The sequence below is a fragment of the Phascolarctos cinereus genome, unplaced genomic scaffold (assembly GCF_003287225.1).
Source record: "Phascolarctos cinereus isolate Bilbo 61053 unplaced genomic scaffold, phaCin_HiC Scaffold_2;HRSCAF=192, whole genome shotgun sequence".
NCBI classification, from domain to species: Eukaryota; Metazoa; Chordata; class Mammalia; order Diprotodontia; family Phascolarctidae; genus Phascolarctos; species Phascolarctos cinereus.
In genome coordinates, this window is record NW_027555625.1 from 267,842,660 (window position 1) to 267,865,328 (window position 22,669).

Sequence of the window (22,669 nt, forward strand, 5' to 3'; positions counted from 1 at the left end):
AGCGGCGGTGGCGGCGGCGGCGGTGGCGGCGGCGGTGGCGGCGGCGGCGGCTGAGCTTGAGTCGGAGGGACCGAGAGGCGGACGGAAGAGCTGGGATCGGATCCGGGAGGACGGGCTCGGGGCCCGGAGCCCACAGCCAGCAGCGGGCGGGCGGGCCGGCTTTCGCCCCGCCCCAGCACCGAGGGGACCGACGCGCCGCCGACAGCCGGGAGAAGGTGAGTGCGGGATCCCCCCCTCCTGCCTCGGCTCTTCGGGCTCCGAGATCCACTGGGTCCTGCCTCCCCCGCCTCTAGTGGATCCTGGGAAGCACCCGGCGATGCGCCGGGACAACCTCTCTCTCCCCTTCCCTAAGCGCCGGCCCTATCCGATAAGTCGTGGAGGGTCCTTAGTCTGGGACCCACTAGATTTTTCTCTCCTCCACCCCCCCATCCCTCGTGCGCCCACCGGATCTAGTGGATTCCCTGCCTCCTGGTGCAAGACTCGCTGCTTCCCCCGCTATCCCTATTGGATCTGAGAGCCGCCATCCTTAATCCGTTCCTCCATCCCCAGGTCCGATCCCCTATCCCCCTTGCTTCCCTCCGCCTTCTACCCGAGGCTGCTAAGGAAGCCGCCGCTCCAGGGCGACTTCTCCCCACCTCCGCCCAGACTTTCTCCCGGGGTCAGCTCCACCCAAGGTAGAAATCCGTCCTCAGCCTGGTTCCCCGGCCCCCCTTCGCCATACACACACGTCCCCACTCCGTCGGTGCAAAATTTCTTCCCCAAAATTTCCCTTTGTCTCTCTATTTTCTCCACATTCCCACCTACCTAGTGGAATGGGGCTGGAAAGGGCTGCATCCTTTTGTCCATAAAGGCAGGGATAGGAATGCCCACTTCACTTTAGAATTGGCTGTGAAATCTTCCCTGGCCCTCACCCTCCCACCTCCACCCCCAATGAAATGGCTAAATGGGATATTGCTAGTGTATTTGTGCCGTTTTGTAATTTAAAAGTTCGAACTTTTATCTTTTCTTCACTCTAGACAGAACTATGGATGATAGGTTTAAATTCTTTCCCTTCACCCAGACCCATGTGATGCTAAGCCTCCAAAGTCAAAAGTTATAGGTGTCCTAATAAAAGCTGCTTCTAAGTAATGGAATATATCTGGCAAAGGGAACCCCATCACTTTGGGTTGTTAGAGTTTGTAGTAGCCAGAGAAGTAGACTAACTTAAAATGAAACCAGTCTAGCAGTCCAATTCTTGAAAGAAAACTTGCGATAACGATCTACTCAGTCTCAAAAATTCACTGAGGCTCTGTGGGTGGAGCCTAATCTGGGGATTATCCATTTCTTATTCTTTGGGTTTATGCCTCTGATTCCTTGGAGTAGGGGAGTGGGGATTGCCTGAGACTTGCCACTAATCACACCAGAAACATTTCAATTCAGGTAAAATTTGGTAAAAACAAAACAAAAACCAAATATCAAAAATAGCCTTGGAAAAGAAATGAAGTTGCAAGCACAAACTAAATTCTAAGGCGTGTGTGTCGGTGGAGCAATCCTACTCCCTCTTTGTCTCCTATATTATGCTGCTGTGGTGGATTAAGGGGCTGGGGCAGGAGCAAGATTCATGGTACAGTGGATAGGTTAATGAACCTGGAGTCAGAAAGATTTGAGTTTGAGTTTTGTCCCAGATACTCACTAGCTGGACAATCCTAGGCAGATCACTTAACTCTCCAAGCCTCAGTTTCCTCATCTGTAAATGGGGATAATAATAGCACCTACATTACAGAGTTGTTGTGAGGATGAGCTGAGATAATATTTGTAAAGGGCTTTTGCACACTTTAAAATACTATATATTAGCCATTATTGGACAGCCTGGATGACTATGGCAGGTTCGTAGAACCCAGTAGGTAAGTAAATTCTAAGTTGAATGACCTTTGACATGGGCTTGAAAGATCAGTGGTCATCAAATCCAAGGAGCACTGGGTCAGCTCCTTCAGGCTACTGACCATGAGGTATTAAGTTTTCCAAACTCATATTTTTGCATCGTGGCTTAAATATATATATACATACATACATATACATATATATATATATATATATCTCCTCCTTGGGTTCCCAATCCCCCAAACCTACTATATAATACAGGACTATGTGGAGTTTTCAAAGCATTTTTACATTTCACTAGAACTTCACAATAATCCTTTGATGTAGTCAAGATATGGATTATTATTCTTTATTTATACCTGGGAATCTGAGGTTCATTCAAAGTGTTTGACTTCTATGTGACTATGTAGTAATTTTAATAGTGAGCTAGGACTAGAATCCAGCTGTCTCTCTTACAGTGTCAGATCTCAGAAGTAGTTATATCAGTGTCTTCTCCAAGCTTTGAGATCGTCTTTGCTGGGACTCTCACCTATTGTCTTACCTATAAATAAATAGAATAAAAAGGCAGTAAGAGTTCTCTATTCACCCCCTGGTTCAATACCGGAAAGCAGGGAGCACACAAAACCTTTCAAGACCCTTGATTACTCATCTAGGCTGGGTGCTAGCCTTCTATATGTGGTTCGTTTACATTGCTCTCAATAATAATAAAGATGGATATTGGCCTAGGACTTTATAGCTTCAAGTCTCCTCTACCCACAACTGACTAATTAGAATGTATTTATCAAGCATTTATTTTATTCAAGGCATTGTACAAGGAGCTATGGGAGAGATACAGATGAATGTCTTCTAGGAACTTATAGCCTAACTGAAAAGATGAGATAAATTAAGTAATAATATAAGGCAGTCTGTGTTAAGTGCCAAAATAATGAAATGGACAAAAAGTGGTGTAGGGATTCAAAGGAACCCAAGAGAGGCCTGTTGTCCAGAAAGAAGAAAATGAGACCCACATAGAAGGTTCCTGTTTTTGCGCATATTTGATGACAAAAGAGTAGCAGAGCCAAGGATAGACCCTAGGCATTCTGAATCCCATTCTGGTACACAGCCTTTACTTCCTTTGGGTTGTGCCAACAGCCACATGCTAATGTTCCCATCCTTTTCTCCTTGATTTCTACCCCAATATCCCAACATTTCTTTCAAGTCATTCTCAGTTCTAAATCTTAACATCATGGGTTTAGTTATTCTCATTTCATTTCATTCTCATTTAGTCTCCTAATTTCTAGTATGATGCCCAGGCCAAAGTGTTCCCTAACTCCTGGGAGTCAGATAGCTTCCTAGGTGCCAAGAGAATCATTGGAATATCTGGAGACTTACACTCTGACCTCTTGCTCTCTGATCTAACCAAACTCTCTGGGCCGATTACACCTTCTGTCCTCCTATGGGTTGGACCAATTTGATTCTGTTATTCTTTTAGTTCTGGAGAGCTTCCAGGCTCTATAAATAGGACATTTGTTTTGATTTTCCCCCGAGTGTCTTGGTTAATATTTCACAGTGCCAAAGCTGCTCTAAGGCCTTGCCCTTCCTGTCTTCATCAAGAAAAATTCAGCTTCCCTTTGGAATTGAATTGAATTGAATCTGGAGACCTAAGTGTGCTTCTACTACCAGCTATGGGCAAGTCGCCTTCCTTCTTCGGACCTGTCTCCTTTCCATTCACTCCCACAACCCTCATCAAATAGCCATTATCTCTAGTCCCTGGGGGACTAGAGAAACACAAAAGATTATTACTCCTCAGTGATCTGTCATAATTTGGGGGGGGGGCTATCATCTGTTGCTAGATTTCTTGATTGGCCATGACATGTGATGGAGTCCTGCCCAGATTCAGACAGAACACTGGGGACAGGAAAAGGGGGTAAGGGGATCTTGCAGACTGCCACATTTCCACACAAGTGGCACAATTGTTGAAAACATTCTTTTTCCCTGGGGTTCACTGCCTGAGGACAGCTTAGTGCCAAGACGGGAACAACTCTCCTCTCAGCCCTCCCTATTCCCAGTCATCTAGATCGGCATGGCCAAAGGAATGGGTCAGCAGGTAGTACAGTCTCCTTGGTATGTCTTGGTGCCAGGCAGAATCCTCTGATGACCTGGGAACTAAGTACCTAAGTTGGTTACTATGCACAAGCCACCACAGGCAGGCAGTTTTCTTGGTCCCTGAAATGCAGAGGAGGGGGCAGCACTTGGTCTTGAATCCCTAATCATTAAGCCTTTATCCTCCCGGCTGAAAGGGTTCACTTTCTCCTCAATTTTTTTTTTCTTTTTTGGTGAGGCAATCAGGGTTAAGTGACTTGCCCAGGGTCACACAGCTAGTAAGTGTCAAGTGTCTGAGACCAGACTTGAACTCAGGTCCTCCTGACTCCAAGGCTGGAGCTCTATCCACTGCACTCTCCTCAAATTTTTAAAGAGCATTTTGGGATCTCCTTTGCCTCTGTCACTTCCTGCTTTCTATCATATTTATCTGTGTTCACATCGTGTCTGTCCTGTAGTAGAATGGAAGGTTCAGTGTCAGTTTGCTCTTTATCCCTAGCGACTAGCACAATGCCCTGAATATAGTTTGGTGAATGCATGAACTCTGACTCTGTTTCTAACACTATGTTAATCACAGGGTTAAAATAGAAGAAAAATGTAAGATATGGTCCCCTTTCTCTGGATCACAGTTTACTCTAGTTAGAGAGACAAGACATGAAATAGTTCTTTGATAATTCGGAGCAGTGTGTGTTTAGTGCCAGGTACTTCAGGAATTATAAAAAGCTGCAGATCCGTGTAGTTTTAGAGTAGTCAGAGAAGGCCTAAGAAAAACTTTGCAAATTGACCTGGATCTTGAAGGACTGGTATTATGTAGATCCAAATGAGGAATCTGCATGGACCTAGCCGTGGGGGCAGGATTGCACATAGTGTTCAGTGGATAGTGAGTAGACTGGCATAATTGGAACAAAAGGTCATGTTGGGTAGCAGTGAGTATTCTGGAAACCTGAAATGCTAGGCAGAGAAGTTTGGATTTCATCCATCCGAGCAAAGAGGTGCTTCTCTGCTAGCCTTCCCCCTTTGCTCCTCCCAAGCCTGAGGACAATGGCACTAAAGCACCACTGGATATTTTGTGGGAGAACAGTTAATATTGGCAAAGTAAGGCCATACCCAAGCATCCTGTTTACTGTACCATCCCCTGAGGGTGTCACGTAGCCAGAGGGACAGTTGGCACAATAGACTTATTATATGAGGTACACAAGGCTACTGGGAGCACAGGCCCCGTGCCCAGGGCTGCACAAACCCCCCTCTGTCTAAAACTGCCAGAAGGTGAAGCAGAAGGGAGTAGCCAAGTCTTGCTTCCTGAGGCAGGAATCCCCAAGGGATCTGATTCCTTGGAACAGCCCTGGCAGTGGGAGCCTGAGATAGCCCTCCTCTGCCAAGGCCAGCAGGTGCCAGAGAAAGGGTACATGGAGTAGGGGTGGAGGAATTGAATCAGGCCAAACAGGCCGGCATACCATGTCAAAAAGCAAAGGGGGGAATAGGAAGAACAGCTGAACACTTCCAAGGATATCCAAGAGCAGAATTTAGGATGGTGAGGCCTCCAGCCCAAGGGACTTAGGGTCTGGTGGGTGGAGAAGGCATTATTCTCCAGAAAAGAAATATCCGCTCTCGTCCGATTTAAAAAATTTTTTTAATTGGTAAATGGTGGAGGGGGCATAGCAGAGATTCTATTTTCCAGTCACTCAAACAGTTTATCACCTCATAACCAACTTGGAAAGGAGCCTCTCCATACTTAGATTGACCAGTCTTCAGATGAAAGGCTTAGAATGCATGACCAGGAGGATAGGAGGTACTAGGTACCTCCTAGTAATCATCTAAAAAGTATGATAGATCAGCATCCCTAGTTCTTAGCTGGGCTCCTGTATACCTTTCGTTTATCTACACTCATCTGCACACGTATGTACTCATCAGCCCCATACCACAAACATATCCCGTTCGTGTACATCTTGCCCCAAAAGCCCCTTACCTATTTGTTGACAAGCCAGACAAAGATCATCCTGGTCTTTTCTAACTCTCCCAGCCCACTCAGACCCCTTTCTAGCTTTCAGTTTTGGTGATGACAACTAACCATCAAGCTTCCAAATAAGAGGGGAAAGGATGCAGAGGGAGCTGGGAAAGAACAGGGTCCTGGGATGAGAATGTACTGCTTATGAGTTCTCTCATACATCTGGCAGTTAAGAACTGGGCCACTCAAGAAAGCAACCTCTAACCCAGAGAGAACAGAGCAGCCCTGCCCCCCCCTTAGTATTACGGATCGTGTTTTCTACTATTGAAAACTTAGGGAATAGCCTGACACCACTTTTCAGTGTCCTAAAATGACCTTAGTGTGGAAGTAGGTGGGAATTGTGGGTGCAAGAAAGTCTATCTCAATGAATGACATAAGAATGCAGTTGTCAAGACTGAAATGAAGTATGTGTGTTGGTGGCTCACCTTATTCCTGTTGAAGGACTTCATCACAAGCCCAGATTCTTAGCTTGGCCCTAATTCTAAGGCAACGAGGGACTATTGCTGTTAAATGCTTTAAGATCCTTTGCCTAGGCTCCAGAAAGGAGCCTGATCTTTGATCAGTTGTGTTTGTTGTGTCCATGTTTGCCAAAGGGACCCCCTAAGCCGGTAGAGGAAGCTGTTTCAGTTGGAGCACCCCAGAGCTGTTGCTCACCTCCTTGTTTTCCTTGTTGCCAGGCTGTCACTACCTCAAATGTCTCTGTGACTACCACCAGGACAGGACTCTCTATCATCCTCGGGGCATCCTCGGCTCAAGCCATACGCCTGTGCCCCAGCCCCAGGATGGCATCGGACAGCCCTGAGTCCCTGATGGCACTCTGCACAGACTTCTGCCTCCGAAATCTAGAGGGGACTTTAGGTTACCTACTGGACAACGAGACCTTGCGGCTGCACCCAGATGTCTTCCTACCCAGTGAGATCTGTGACCGGCTTGTCAATGAGTAGGTCAAGGGTTAGTGGAGGTAGGGGGAAGATATATGTGTATATGGGGGTGTGTTTGTGGTAAGTAAATACATATATGTATAGATGATTGTGGGATGAATGAAAGTATTCAGGATCCCAGATGAAAACTCCTGGGCACTCCAATCTACCACCTTTTTTTAGATGAGTACCAGGAGGAACCTAGTACCTCCTGCTATGGTCTTGGTCATGGATTGTAAGTCTTTCATCTGAAGACTGGCCAGCCTAAGTATGGAGTGGCTTATTTCCAGGTTGATCACAATTTTTCAGCCACAACATCTCCATGAAGACCGTCTACTAAGATGTAGTGAAGTTACAGTGAAGGATACATATGCTGCATGAAAACCGAGGAGTCAGGGGCAGCAGGTGGCACAGTGGATAGAGCACCAGCCGTGGAGTCAGGAAGATCTGAGTTCAAATCCAGTCTCAGACACTTAACACGTATTAGCTGCGTGATCTTGGGCAAGTCACTTAATCCTATTGCCTTGCCAAAAAAAACAAAACCAAACCAAAAAAACAAGGATTCAGTTATACTATCATGAAATGGCAATAATAACACCCTGTATTTATATACTTTATAGTTTACAAAGTACATTCATACCTATCATTATATTTCATCTTCATAACAATCCAAGGCTGTAGACAGGGCAGAAGTTGTTTCTCCCATTTGGCAGATCAGGACGCAGCCCTTCCGGAAGAGATGAGACTTGAACTAGGTCTTGAAAGAGAGGGTTAGGATTTGGATTGACAGAGAGGAGCTATGAAGGCATTCCAAGTACAAGATGCTCCCCTTATTCCATCTCTTAACTTCAGAGCTGAGCCATCCCTCTTCCTCAGGTATGTGGAGCTAGTCAATGCTGACTGTAATTTTGAGCCCCACGAGAGTTTCTTCAGCCTCTTCTCAGATCCCCGAAGCACCCGACTCACTCGTATCCACCTTCGAGAGGACTTGGTGCAGGACCAGGACCTGGAAGCCATTCGAAAGCAGGTAGGCTGGTAGGAGGCCTATAGAGAGGGAATGAGTGGATTGAACAGGCAGAATCTCCAAATAAACTCATGAAGAGAATTGGGATGTAAGAAGTATTAGATTTTGTTTACCACATCCTGGAATTTTAAAGCAAAAATGAGCCTATTGGGGGGGGTAAGGGATGATAACTGGAATAATTTTAGAGAAAGGAAATCTTATTTTATATAAGGGGCTATCAAATTTGGAACACATTACCTCTGGTAGCATACTCTGAAAATAAAAATAGGATCATCAGAGGCTTGTCTAAATCAGTGGATCATGTCTCCTTAACAGAGTATTTATTAAGGGGAATTGGGGGTGTTTGGGGCCCAACCCTTACCTTATGAAGTTGATGTCAGGGCAGATAACCTCCTGGGACCCTTACCATAAATAGATTCTTGAACTGAAGGTTCCATGGTTACATTACTGATGTTAACATCAATCCAACCAGGTTAGATTCAGCCCAGTAGATGCTTTGGGCAGGGTATGGTAGGGTGGGAGATGGGGGAGTGGGAGTGGAGGGCAACATTAGATGCTAACTCTGTTCTTAGTCTAATTGGAGAAATAATACATATGGCAAGATAGTTGTTTTTTTTCCCCTAAGATTTAATATATTTTTATTTATTTTATTAAATATTTCCCAGTTACATGTAAAAGTTATTTTCATTTTTAAACATTTCTCTTCCAAATTCTCTCCCTCCCTCCCTCAGAAAGCAAACAATTTGATATCAATTACATGTGACATTTATGTAATATATATTTTCATATTAGCCATGAGCAGGAGAGGTTTCTGAAAGTCCATGTCTGTCTTGCCTCTTCTATCTTGTGTACTTGATAATAGTAACAATACATATTTGAGTATAATATTTGATTTTTAATTTGATTTTTAATTTTATTTATTTATTTTTGGTGAGGAAGTTGGGGTTAAATGACTTGCCCAGGGTCACACAGCTATTAAGTGTCAAGTGTCTGAGGTCACATTTGAACTCAGGTCCTCCTGACTCCAAGGCCACTGTGCTACCTAGCTGCCCCAACACTTGATTTTTTTTTGAAGGACTCTCACATCTTTTATCTCATTTGAGCCTCACAATGGGCAGAGCAAGTATGACTCTCTAGTTTTATCAGTGAGGAAACTGTGATGCTCAAGAAGTATGAAATTACTTCCTCAGGGTCCTCCAACAAGTGACCAATCTGAGATCTGAATGCAGGCTTTTGATGCCTATTCCATCCCACTGTTTACTGATACCAGATGGAAAGGGGGAGGATGAGGAGTAATTATAATTCTCACACATCTCCCTGGCTTTCTTAGGATCTGGTTGAATTATACCTGACCAACTGTGAGAAGCTGACTGCCAAAAGTCTGCAGACACTGTGTAGTTTTAGCCCCACCTTGGTTTCCCTGAGCCTCTTTGGATGCAGGAACATCTTTTATGAAGAGGAGAACCCTGGGGGCTGTGAAGATGAGTGTGTGGTCAACCCCACCTGCCAGGTACTGGTTAAGGACTTCACCTTTGAGGGCTTTAGCCGCCTTCGGTTCCTCAACCTTGGCCGAATGACTGAGGGGATTCCTGTGGAGTCTCTTCTTCGACCTCTTCGATCCCTGGCTGCCCTGGACCTTTCAGGCATCCAGACCAGTGATGTTGCCTTCCTGACTCAGTGGAAGGATAGTTTGGTGTCCCTAGTTCTCTACAACATGGACCTGTCTGATGAGCATATCCGTGTCATTGTTCAGCTTCACAAGCTCCGGTGAGCCTTTTTTCTCCTCCTCTCATTCTCCCCTTCACCCACATCCCCTAGGACAGAAAAACAACTTTCTGGGAACCCAAAAAAAGGACCTTCCTTGTGACCTAAAGTTGCCTCGGGGCACTGATAATTTAGGGACTCTGAGTCTTCTTTGGAACTAGGGACTGTTTTAGAGATAGCTATAGTTCTCTGGTCTCCAGGCCCCAGGTTGAGGGCAAGTGCTCCCTTCGGAGGAACTTCTCCCCTCCATCTCAGACATACAGCTGAACCTGGTTATCCTGGAGCATATCCAAGTCCCAGCAGGTTTGTTCCCAGAATGGTCTAGATCAAGGGGTATCATGCACCCAAGCAGACCAGCCTCTGACCTCCTGGACTACCTGTTGTCCTCCAGGCACTTGGACATCTCTAGAGACCGCCTCTCCAGCTACTATAAGTTCAAGCTGACAAGGAAGGTACTGAGCCTTTTTGTTCAGAAGCTGGGAAATCTGGTGTCACTGGACATCTCTGGCCACATGATGCTAGAAAACTGCAGCATCTCTAAGATGGATGAGGAAGCCGGGCAGACCAGGTAGGAACTGGACAGGCTGGACTAAATAAAGTATTCCCAATCCATTTTCCTTGAGGGATGGCCTCCTTTTGGGCTGTATCAAGCCATGGTGTTAATTGAAGAAAGTCTTTGTCCAGGTCCAGGATTCACTCAGGATAGAATATTAGATTTCATTTTCCTGACCCCTGGTCTTCTGAGTCTTTCAATGTCCAGTGATCACCTACTGGAAAACAGCTTTGATTATTTACTTCCCCTCAGCCATAGGAAACTTAATGCTTTGATTTGGGTGGAACATCCTCCATGAAATAGTTTGAGTAAATTCCCAGGTCACTGGGCAGCGTTTCTAAGAGGTCAGGATATACCTGTTCTCTCTGCTCCTTAAAAGACTATAGAAGGGGCAACTAGATGGTGCACTGGATAGAGCACCGGCCCTGGAGGCAGGAGGACTTGAGTTCAAATCTGGTCTCAGACTAGACACTTGACACTGGCTGTGTGACCTTGGGCAAGTCACTTAACCCCAATTGCCTCACCAAAAACAAAAAGACTAGAAAATGTAGCAGATTCCCAACCTTCCCTGCCTCACACTCCCTTGTAGCTCATTTAAACACCCAGGGTACTAAGGAGATGGGTTAGTACTGCCACACTATGCACAATCTGTATTCAGCTTCTTTGTTTGAGTAGGACCTAGAGTGATCCTTTCTTGCTATGAGGCAAGAATCTGCATGTCCCCTTAGGGGCTGCAGCGACTGACCCCCGCCCCGGTGGCATCTTTCCCCAGTGTCGAGCCTTGTAAGAGCAGCATCACCCCCTTCCGGGCCCTGAAGCGGCCCCTGCAATTCCTTGGGCTTTTTGAGACTTCCTTGTGCCGTCTGACACACATTCCAGCCTACAAGGTAAGAGTCTAAGAGAAGTCAAGGCAGTTTCTGATTTTGGAAGGGATCCCTCCTAATTTTCCCCTAATCTCTAGTACTTCACCTTGGGGACAGCAGGTTTGGCAGGAGACCCTGAGTTTCCAGAAAAAGTAAGGGCTACTCTCCTAAAATAGGAAGCTCAAGTGTAAAGGAGCTGTCTCATCGAGGCTAGAATAAGTAGGAGATCCTAAGATCTGGGGATTCAGTTAATGCAGGCCCCTGTGATTCTCTCTGCTTTGTTCTCTGGGCAGATCACTGAACTAAATCCCTCTTTTCATCTTCCCATACGTGCCGCCAGGTGAGTGGTGACAAGAATGAGGAACAGGTGCTAAATGCCATCGAGGCTTACACAGAGCATCGGCCAGAAATTACCTCTCGAGCCATCAACCTTCTCTTTGACATCGCCCGAATAGAGCGTTGCAATCAGTTACTCCGAGCCCTGCAGGTCAGCCCACCTCTCAGCCCAGAGTCCCTCCCCATCCCCAGTGTTCCCCAGTAGCTTCCTCTACTGCAGAGCTTCCCTACCCCTAGTCCACATTGTTCTCTCACAGCAATCCTAGTGTCCTCCTGCAACTATTTTATTGGAAAGGATCCTGTGCTTTGCAAAGTCTTCTCTGTCTTGGTCCCAGAAGAAGTCTGGAATACTCTTGGTTTCTCTCTGGACTGAAATTGGGAAGGAGGTCCTGGGACTGTCTGTCATCTCATGGGGTGGGGGAGATTCATCAGGATTCAGCCAGCATCTGAGTAGAGCTGGCCCTGGAATAGGGCAACAAGGAGTTGCAACTAAGACATGGTCATCCTGTAGGACCAACAACCAAGATGTCTGCTTCCCAACTCCATCCCCACCCCAGGCTGCTTGTTTCCCAAAACTGCCTTTTCCCCTCAAGCTTCTCGGTGTTCATTACATCCCAGTCCCTTGCACATAGTTGCCATATAACAGTTGAAGTGAAGGGAGAAGGGAGGCCTGCTTACAGGGCGGGTCCCCAGGACAGTTTGCTCCTGGCTCAAAAGCACCTACTTAACTAAGATGGGATCTCCTATCCCTGGCTCTCTCCTCCTTCTCCCTGAACAGCTGGTCATTACTGCCCTCAAGTGCCACAAATATGACAAAAATATCCAGGTGACAGGCAGTGCCGCACTTTTCTACCTGACCAACTCAGAGTACCGCCCTGAGCAGAGCGTCAAGCTCCGCCGGCAAGTCATCCAAGTGGTACTCAATGGCATGGAATCCTACCAGGAGGTGACGGTGAGAACCCCTATCTTTAGCTATATATCTGCCAGGGTTGGGGGAGAAGGCGGTTGACATGAATTGAGTCCTCTCTACGTGACATCTTGTGCTATCCTGAACAAAAGGAACTTCCAGTTTAAAGGGGAAGATGAGGCAGAAATACATGATACTTACATAAGAACATTAAACAACAAGAAGGTGACTTGTAACAGCTATTCAGAGAGCTCCAGCAGACTGGTCTGCTGGAGACTCCCTGAGCTTAGCATTGGGTAGCTGGTTTCCATCTGTTTGGATAGACTGCCTTTCCTCCCTTACCTCTGCCTTTAAGAATCTTGAGCTTCCTTCAGCAGAGCACCTACACTTCCAAGGAACTGTGCTAATAAGGATAAGACAAAATGAAAGACAGTTCCTGCTTTCAGATATCTTCTACTGATTCTGCCAAGGTGCTACCTCCTCTGCAGCTCTTTCCTGTCTCTCCCTCTGGCTGTCCCACTCCCTTTTTATTTGTGAACTTTTATTTACTTAGCTGTTTACATGTCATATATGCTAATAGAATTTATATTTTCCTTGAAGCCAGGAACTCTTTTTCATTTCTGCCGTTTTACCCTTTTCCTAAGAACCTAAGGAATTGTGTTGCCTATTATATCCCCTCCGTTTGCCTTAGCCTCCGGACCCCCTATGTATTATTGTTGTTATGACTGATCTGGCCTCACCTATCAATCCTTCCTTCTCTATTTCATTACATCTTTCCCTTGACTCAGGTGAATCTATTCACTATCCTTGGCACCTATGGTTCCCTCTTAGTCCCTCTTCTGATCTTTATTCAAGCTTATTCCCTACCTGGATTGCCCTCCAACCACCCTCTACCTGAGTGCTCAACTCCCTCATCTTCCAGGAAAACTTCTCCAACCATCCCAGGCCACAGTTCTCTCTCCTTCTTAGAGTCAACACTACATAGTTTAGCACCTAATTTTTAACATTCTTTTGTGATGTTATGTTTCATAGCTAGACTGAGCTCCTTAAGGGGCAGGGACATCTTTCTTTTGCCCCTAGCATCTAGCTGGAGCTTGAGAAAGACTTGATTAATTTGTGATTGATTGATCTATGTATGTGTCTGAGATAGGGGTGACAAATCGGGTTAGTCTGGGAAGTCTTCATGGAGGAATTGGAGTTAGGGGAATGGGAGGGATAGAAAAAGAGTCAGGGTGATGGAACATGACTGAGCACCACTTTCCGGTCCACCCTCCCCAGGTTCAGCGGAACTGCTGCCTGACACTCTGCAACTTCAGCATCCCAGAGGAGCTGGAGTTCCAGTACCGGAGGGTCAATGAACTCTTGCTCAGCATCCTCAACCCCACTCGACAGGATGAGTCAATCCAGCGAATTGCTGTGCACCTCTGCAATGCCCTTGTCTGCCAGGTGGACAATGACCACAAGGAGGCTGTGGGCAAGATGGGTTTTGTCATGGTGCGTGAAATTCCTGGGGTTGACAACCCAACCTTCTTGATGCAGATTCTTTTCTGCCAATGAGAAACTTCCCTGGACTACATGAATTCTCTCCCCAATATCTAACTTGTACTTCTTCCTGCCTTTGGTTGAGGGCAAGGAAAAGTGTTTTGGGAAAAGAATAGGTTGCAGCATGTCATTTAGCTTAGATAATGAAAAAGATGTCCTAATTATGAACATTTGGTAAGTATTGGAATGGATGACCAAAGGTAGTTTGAGGAGCTTCTTCCGTTAAAGTGCCTTCAATATAGACTTGGTACGTGCATGCTTGGGTTGGTTTAAAGGGAAACAACAACAGACTAAATAGCCAAAGAGATCCCTTCCAGCTTTAGAATTTTTAGGGTCATGATAGAATACTTACTTAGTAATTCATTTTCTCTTCCTACAGACCATGCTGAAGTTGATTCAGAAAAAGCTAATGGACAAAACAGTAAGTTCTTACATAATAACTATCAGCTCTTCTTCCCTTCAACAAATGGAAATGGTTTGTTCCTTGGGTGGGATCAATCCCTCCTCAGAACTCCTCACAGGGCAGTGCCATGATGGCTTTTAAATGGCATCTCTCCTGTACTGTAGTTGGGTATCAGTAGCCTCTACTCCTCCTGTCCCGGGAATCTAGGTATACTTTATCCCTGGGAAATAGCAGAGACTTAGCCAATGTTTCCCCCCACAGTGCGATCAGGTGATGGAGTTCTCCTGGAGTGCTCTGTGGAATATCACAGATGAGACACCAGACAACTGTGAGATGTTCCTTAACTACAGTGGCATGAAGCTCTTCTTGGAGTGCCTGAAGGTGAGTGCTGCTTAGGCAGGCCTAGATGAGCCAGGCTGGGACCAGCAAACATCATCACTCGGGCATTATTCACTCTTTGAGACTACATGGGAATTGGGGTCTTGGTGTTGTAATTCCATCCTTCTATTCCTAGATCCCACTTACCCATTCAACCAGTCAAGAAACAGTTATTACGTAGAGACACTGGGATGCCTGCATTGAGTCCATCCCACTTAGGGATGATGTCATCATCATTCCCCCTGTGGGGATTTGTCCTTGGTAGGCAGAGTTGCTCTCCCTGATGTCAAGTTCAAAGGTTAGGTCTATCCCAATTTCTCTTAGTATTTATGTCCTGGCTCTGCCCTTTAGAAAATGTGACCAAATTTTTTTAACATTCTGATCACTTCCCATTGAATCCTACCATTTCCTGCCAAACATTCCCTTGTAACAAAGAAATGAAATTGAACAAATAAATGAACACCTAGGCCATATCTGAAAATATATGCCTCATTCAGTATTGCAGTGCCTCTGAAGAAAAGCCAAGAGGCTTGCTTTATCATCACTTCTGAAGTCTCAGTTGGTCACTTCAGAGTTCAGAAGTCTTTCATTATTGTCCAGACTCTTTTCAGATCCATTTATATTTCTGGTGTCTTGGTGTTATGAATTCCGTAGACTTACTGCCCATTGTGAGAAATAACTTATCTTGCTCTAGTTTCAAAGGAGGCCTTTTCATTCTAGTATTTAGAGAATATTCCATGTTTGCCCCTTGCCATGCTGTTTCTGTCTCTGTAGACCTCTGTCATGTTTCCTCTTAGCATTCACCTTTCTAGGCTGAAGAGAATCAGCTTTTCTAATCTGTCCCTAATGATTACCTGTGGTATGCTCTATACCGCTTGGGCCTGTGGGGGACACAAGAGAGAGATAATACAGTCTTATAGTCCCTACCCTCAAAAAGAACGTGAGTCTAATTGTGAAAATATGACTCATGCACAAGAAACACATAAAATGCTGCGAGACTTTGAATAATTGAGTATTGAGTTATGCAGTGCTAATTTCTTTGCCATAAAGGGTCACAAAAGGGAGGATCAATGAGAGCTGGCATATTTGGAGAAGCTCAAAAGAAACATTTGACTCAGACCCTGAAGATATACTTTGGACAGAGGGAATGGGATGAGAAAGGGAACAGACCTAGAAATGAGCAAGTATATTGTAGGAACACCCCTGTGGAATCTGCTCTGCTCTGAACCAGCATAGGGTTTTTCCCTAATTTCTAATCAGGGACAAGGAATTCCTGTAAACTTAAGAGTTTTCCATACCCAAGGGGAAACCTTTGTTTAATGACTGCCACCAAGCCTCCTCATCCCTCCTCGCCCATTCCCTTATATGTGCCTCTCCATCGTTTCCCATTTTCCCAGGAGTTCCCAGAGAAACAGGAACTACACCGGAATATGCTAGGACTCCTGGGGAATGTTGCAGAGGTGAAGGAACTGCGGCCCCAACTAATGACTTCGCAGTTCATCACCGTCTTCAGGTTAGTGCTTCTAGAATTTGGCCCCCTCATTTCAGGACTAGTGACCACACTGAATCAGACCTAGTTCCTAGTCCAGGATTCCAGTTATGTTAGCCAAAACCTTAACCCCTTCCATCCCCTGCCTGTTCTCTCCCTGTTAGCAACCTGCTGGAGAGTAAGGCAGATGGAATTGAAGTGTCCTACAATGCCTGCGGTGTCCTTTCCCACATTATGTTTGATGGCCCAGAAGCCTGGGGAATCTGTGAACCTCAGCGGGAAGAAGTAGTAGAAAGAATGTGGGCAGCCATCCAGAGCTGGGATATCAACTCCCGGAGAAACATCAATTACAGGTAATTTTGGGGAAGAGGGAGGAGGTCTTCTCATTTTAGTAGTTTAGGACTTACAGTAAACTGGGGGGAAAGAAGTACATGGTCTGTCTCTCCTAGTGAAACGGTTAGAAAGAATTTATTCAGTTCCCTGTACTTATTCTTTACCTTAGATCACTGAATCCCAAGACAGGGAGAGCCATTTAGTTCCCCTCTTATCTCTAGGTTCTCCTTCCTAGACCACAAAAATTGAGTAGACCCACCACTATTTTGCAAATTCATAGACACTTCGTTTTTACTTGAATCTAACTGCATTTCGTGTTGCATTTGTTTTCATCTCATTTAATCAGCTCACCGCAGTGGGTTAGTTTGAACCCAAGACATTGAATATACATTTTTGGCAGCCCAGTTGAATGCTGCCTTTCCCTGAGCCATTGCTGTGAATAGCTGATCCTCTTCCTTTTCTACCTGACACTTTGGAACTCTCCAAAACATATATAAACACAAGGAGAGCTACTTTAAAAATAGCAGAGGTCACAGTATTTTCTCTTTTCAGGTCATTTGAGCCAATTCTTCGCCTACTTCCCCAGGGTATATCCCCTGTCAGCCAGCACTGGGCAACCTGGGCTTTGTACAACCTTGTGTCAGTCTATCGTAAGTACCAGCTCATCTGATATTCAGATAGACCCATTTTGTCCAAGAGCTTGGGAGGAGACTCTGAGGAGAGATAATCACAAATTATAGCCATAGTCTTTGTCTTTAGGACACCTAGAATTGAGCTAGGGCAAACAAGACATGCATCTTAAGAGTAATTTACACCAGTGATTATAATGCTGCAAACTGGATGTTTGGGGGACGTGAAAATAGGGGACATAGCCATTATCTCATACTTATTGCAATTAGCACAGGAACTTGAAGTTATTTCCAAAACCCCCTTGGTTCTCCACCAAATTACAAAGTCATAGTTCTGCTTTGTTGACAGCCCTCAGTTATGACTGTCAGTACATGGGGCCAGAACCAAAGAAGACAGTGCTTACCCTAAAACCAACCTAAGAGAATTGGGTCCTTCTATTGATCTCAGCTCCCAAAATAGGACCATTACATTGGCCTGAGTCATGCTAATAAATCATTCTAGGAAAGATAGGTCCCAGGAGGCACTAAAGCCTTAGTACTTGCAGTCTTTTGACTCGGCAGGCCCACCTTCTATGCTAGATCTGCTTTTCTGTCTTGCCAGGTCTCCGCTATCTCTCTTTTGGGTAAAAGAAAGCATGTATGAGCAAGGCTAAGTTTCTGGGTCAAGAGACCTATCCTGATCTGTCTGCCTGTATCACCTACTTCATAGGATATAATAATCTTGTGGCTAAAAATGAAATCGTGTATATAAAATACTAATTAAATATGAGTTATTGTTATTATAGCTCCCAGACTATAAGCTCTTGGAGGCCAAGGACTCTTGTAGATCTTTGTATTACTTAATAGTGCCTGAATAAAAGACCCTTTATTCTGTGGGCACTTTATAAAATCTTGTCCAATTACCTTTGACTTGTGGCCTCCCTCTCTCCACACAGCGGACAAGTACTGCCCTCTGCTGATCAAAGAAGGAGGCATGCCGCTTCTGAGGGACATGATCAAAATGGCTTCTGCCCGACAGGAGACCAAAGAAATGGCCCGGTAGGAAACAAAGGAGATGTTTTAATACTTCACTGCACGCAACTGTGATTTTGTAGAATTGGGATATACAGGAGTTCTTTGGTGATAGGACAGTGTAGAAATTCACAACTTTGGGTGGGTAAAATTCATATCCTTGGGACCCCAGGCAGCAGAGGACATTGACAGGTAGGATTAGAACCAGGAGAACTAAACTGGATAATGGGAGGATGAGCTGGGTAATGGACAGCCACATCACATTGGATGCCTCTGGAAGGACGGAGATTGTAGGTTTGCCAAAAACCAGAAAGGTATGGCTGTGCTGCTATACTCTATGTGGAGATAGGGGATTGCTTTCACTTTTTTAAGCCAAGTTATCTTGTTTCCCCCTGGTCTCTATTCTATTTTGTCATCTCTGGGTGTTGGCACTAGATTAGAATTTTTTTATTGTTCTTGGCCAAAGGCTGTTGTAAGACTTACAGAGCAAAGAACAGGTACAGTATGATCTCTAAAAACAAATTATAAGAATTAAGACAGAAAAGAGTTGGAGTGAATTTATAAATATGAAACTATGTAACATTTCAGAGTTAATTTCATAAAAGGAATACTCAGACCAGTACCTCAGATGTTAACCAACAATCCCTAAAATCACTTCAGCTCTGGTTTTTTAAATGGCCGGCACATATAGAGAGACTCTAAAGGTCACCTGTGCCTGTGCCAGATATGGAACTTGCCCTTTCTGTATTCCTTAGAAGTAGCTCCCTTTAGTCCAGGGTTGGAGTGGATGGAGAGCTGAGCTTGCCTTAGAGCCCAAGACCTGGGTTTAATTCCCACCCCTGACATTCTGGCTGCATGACTTCTGAGAAAGTCACTTAAACCCTCAGCAACCCCAGGCAGCTCTCTAAGAGCCCAGTTGCAGTGAAGTTGCTGATCTACATTGGTAGAAGTTTCTCACCCAGAACTTTCTGTGTGGATGAAATCACAGATCCAGACAAGGAAAAAAAAAACCTATTAAACTTAGCACTAGTTTAGGCACTTGAATCTTGATAGTTGTTTCAGAAAAGACATTCTTCTACATGTCCTGTCTCACAGCAGACATTCTTTCCTCCCGTAAAGGGACAAGTGAGATCCCTATTCAGCTCTTTCTCCTCTGGTGCTAAAGCAGCATTGACTGTTCTAGATGGAAAAGAATGATAGATGTGAGCAAGAATTGGACAAATAGGGAACGACACTGGCCAGAGGAACAGTAGACAAGGAATTCGGGCATTGAATATCAGTCATCATCCTGATACTGACCAGATGAGAAGGCTGAATGGGACAGCAGAGTGAGCGGAATTGGAAGAAACACTGAGTGATACAAGTCAGTGTTTGGTTGCCAAGTAGAGGGAAAAAGAAGTAGGTTGTGGATGAATGAATAAGAATGACTCAAGGATCATTGGATCACAAGACTAATCAAATGCCTATCTGGCCATAACATTTAGTAGTAATGGTCCTATGGGTATTGAGAACAGCTGTCCATGGCCTAAGGCCATCAGTCTGATATTGCTGGCTGCCTAGTGCATCTAGGCATACATCTTGGTCCACCTGGGAAATAGGAGATCTATAATCCTAGCACCTGGTGCTCGTTCATGGGACCTTGAAAGCCTCCTTTTTCTAAGCCCTGCAACTAAATCATACCTCCCCTTCTCCTTGTGTCATCCTCAGGAAGGTGATAGAGCACTGCAGTAACTTTAAGGAGGAGAACATGGACACATCCAGATAGAAGCAATGGGCCCTCCCGATTCTGGCCCGCACAGGTCCCAACTTCTCTCTAAATTACTGCATCTAGGGAGGAATTCTCACCAGCTTGGCTGTCGGAAGGCCCCCATCCCGTGCGTGTGGGACCCCAATGAGATGAAGGTGCACTGGGGGAACTTTTGCACAACCAGTGCTTTTCCTTAACATTAGTAAGATATATATATTATATATATATACATATATATTATATATATATATATACATATATATATATATATATACGTATATATATATATATATATATATATAATTTTTTGTTAGGAAGTGTGAATTGAAGTTTTGTGTGTATGATTTCTGTATAAAAACAAAAGAAACCTCCCCCTCCCCAAGTCCTTGCAACATTCTTTGGCCTTTTTAAGCCCACAGAGAGCCTCTAATATCCATTCCCTTTTCCCCACCAACTACCCATTGGCTCAAAGCTTGGAAAATTGTGACTTTTCAGGTCTCTTCTTTTATTATTTCCTCTGTCCCTCTTCTGATGTTCAAGGCATCAGCCCATCCCTGGTCCCCTGCACCAGATCCCTGGGATGACTAGGAGCCTAGGCTAGGCTCTCAGTTAAGCCTGGTGGAAGCTAGGCTGGTGGGGTTTGAGCCTTAGCAGTAAAAGAACACAAAGAGTCTTAGAACAAACCCTGAAGAGGTCCTAGAAAGCCCAGGGTCTTTGGCTGTTGACTGTTAGAAGCAAGGCACAGAGCCATTCACAGTGCCAAGGCACAGACAGTGTTGATTAGGAGACTCATAATGGACAGAGGTCTTTAGCCTTTGTAAGCTCAGAATAACCCTTACCCCTTTGGAGAAACTAGTAAGTACCCTGTTCGCTATTCTCCATGGTGATGTTTTTGCATTGATTTTTGCAAGCCGCAGATATATACCACCACTCTGAAGCCATGCTGCTAAGGTGGCATTAAGCTACTTCCCTTCTTCTCCCTTTCCTGCCATGGCCCAGGCCTCCCTCCTCTTCAAATAAAAGGGGAGTGAAGGATATCTTCCTCCCAAAGAAGATAGAGTAGGGACAGATTCCTCCGCCATGCCAGCAGATGCACATGCTTAAGATGCCTGCCTCCAAGTCCCTGGAACTACTCAAGTGCTTGCCTGTCTCAGGCATTCCTCCCCGGATAGCTGAGCTCACCATGCTTCCCTGTTCCCCCCCAACCCAACTAACCCTTGGCAGCTGACAGCCCTGTCACTGCTTCCCTGCAGCGGCTGAAAGCCTGGAGGAATGACTCAGAGTAGCTGGAGGAGACCTGGGGACAGCTGGAAGTGAGAGCTCGCCAAGATAGAGCCCTCAACCCCAGCGTACCTTTTCCCCACTCAGATTTGCATTAGAAACTACATCAAGAGTTGGGGCAGCTCCCCCCAGGCCAACACTGTGGCAACAGACATTTCTCCTGACCAGCACAACAGACACTTTTCAGTGGTACAGCCTAACCCGTCCCAGTGGGAGCAGGCAGTACCATGGGGCATTGTAATCTCTGACTTTTCCTTTGGAACCTCTGTGCTTTGTTTTGGACAGTGTGAGACGTGTATGTATTTTTAAATATTTTGTTCCAAATCCTCTCAATTTTTTTTTGGTGTAATTTTGAATTGTTTTAAGTTTGGACAGATTGGGGGGGGGGGGGGGGTTTATCAATGAGATGTGTTTAGAAGCCAACCGCTCAGAAAATCTTTTCTCCTCTTCCTCCTTCCCAGTCCCTCCTATTAGCTTTCTCCCTGAGTGTTTATCTCTGTATGAAACAGGATGGTGTAGGTAGAATTGAAATATCTCTTTTCTTCTTGGTTTTCTCACACTCAGCTCCTAACAAGGGTGAGCCTGTGTTGGGTGAACTCTGAATTTTCCATCCTGGTAGTAGGGCTGAGTTTGAGCCATCTGCCAGACCACCCACCAAGGACTAGGTAATTTCCCCACAGAGCAAACCCTACCTCTCCCCCCCTCCATCACCCCTCACCTGGACTGTCCCTGCTATGAGGACCTCGGCACAGCCTATTGCTTTGAATGAGCACCCAGGTCCTGTGTAAGCGTCTGTACTTGGGATGTCACAGAAATACATTTTTGTGCAAAGTGGAGGGGGTGTCAAGAGTCTTTATTGGGGAAGGATGGGACTCATGGACCTCAGAGCCAGATAACAGTACAGGAATAGAGGTTACTTGCCCCTATTATTAATTCATCCATTTTCACTTCATTAATAATTGCATGAGTAAGGAGGGCTAGGATCACTTGATTGGACTATTTGAGAGACCTCATTCCTATCAAGGAAAAGTAGCAGTACCACACTTCTTCACACAATGATTCTGGGGTCTGTATAACTAGGGTTTATGGCCCCAATCTTTGTGTCTGGTAACCCCTAGAAGATAGAATCAAGCTTGTGGGGCCTGAGTACAGTGACAGTAAACCACATTTCTGCTTATTAAACAAGCCAGGAAGACTTGGGTTCAGGTTTCACCTCTGACACTTCACTGTCTCTGACACCGTGGACAAGTCACTTGTGCTCTAGGCAACTCTACCTAAATTGCAGAGAAGGTGTTGATTTACATCAGTAGAAGCAGTTTCCTCGCCTATACCGGTGAAATCACAAGTCTAGTTCCCTGTAGCTAGCCAAGGCTAGGGTTGGAAGTTGGTGATAGTGCTCTCAGCCCCCTTTCTGAAGTAATCACAGAGACTTGGTGCAGGTGGGGTATGATATCTTCATTTATCAGTTGTCTGTAGGGCTCAGCTACTGGAAAGTTAAGAGGACCGGGAATGAAACACGCGCACACACGCGCACGGAGGAGGGGA

The 22,669-nt window shown here is 45.3% G+C and overlaps 1 protein-coding gene across 2 annotated transcripts; it reads left to right on the forward strand.

Annotated features, from left to right (window-relative positions):
• On the forward strand, window positions 1–21,958 carry ZER1 (zyg-11 related cell cycle regulator). Of its 2 annotated transcripts, XM_020965469.2 has the most exons (16): window positions 8–215; window positions 6,622–6,884; window positions 7,741–7,891; window positions 9,219–9,655; window positions 10,044–10,220; window positions 10,978–11,092; window positions 11,409–11,555; window positions 12,183–12,356; window positions 13,590–13,805; window positions 14,233–14,274; window positions 14,518–14,637; window positions 16,032–16,147; window positions 16,288–16,476; window positions 17,009–17,106; window positions 18,021–18,123; window positions 19,804–21,958. In XM_020965469.2, exons 2-16 carry the CDS (start codon window positions 6,727–6,729, stop codon window positions 19,859–19,861), a joined length of 2,301 nt encoding a protein of 766 aa, XP_020821128.1. In that variant the 5' UTR covers window positions 8–215; window positions 6,622–6,726; the 3' UTR covers window positions 19,862–21,958. The 2 variants fall into 2 exon arrangements, with proteins under 2 accessions (XP_020821129.1, XP_020821128.1); XM_020965470.2 differs by lacking the exon at window positions 13,590–13,805 and having other exon boundaries at window positions 1–215.
• Window positions 21,959–22,669: the final 711 nt, after the last annotated feature.

Excerpts from the sequence above, each read along its gene's own strand:
- ZER1 (XM_020965469.2), top strand. The coding sequence starts at position 6,727 with ATGGCATCGGACAGCCCTGAGTCCCTGATGGCACTCTGCACAGACTTC. Across the intron at positions 11,556-12,182 it reads AGTTACTCCGAGCCCTGCAG|CTGGTCATTACTGCCCTCAA; the intron begins GTCAGCCCACCT and ends CTCCCTGAACAG. Across the intron at positions 13,806-14,232 it reads GCAAGATGGGTTTTGTCATG|ACCATGCTGAAGTTGATTCA; the intron begins GTGCGTGAAATT and ends CTCTTCCTACAG.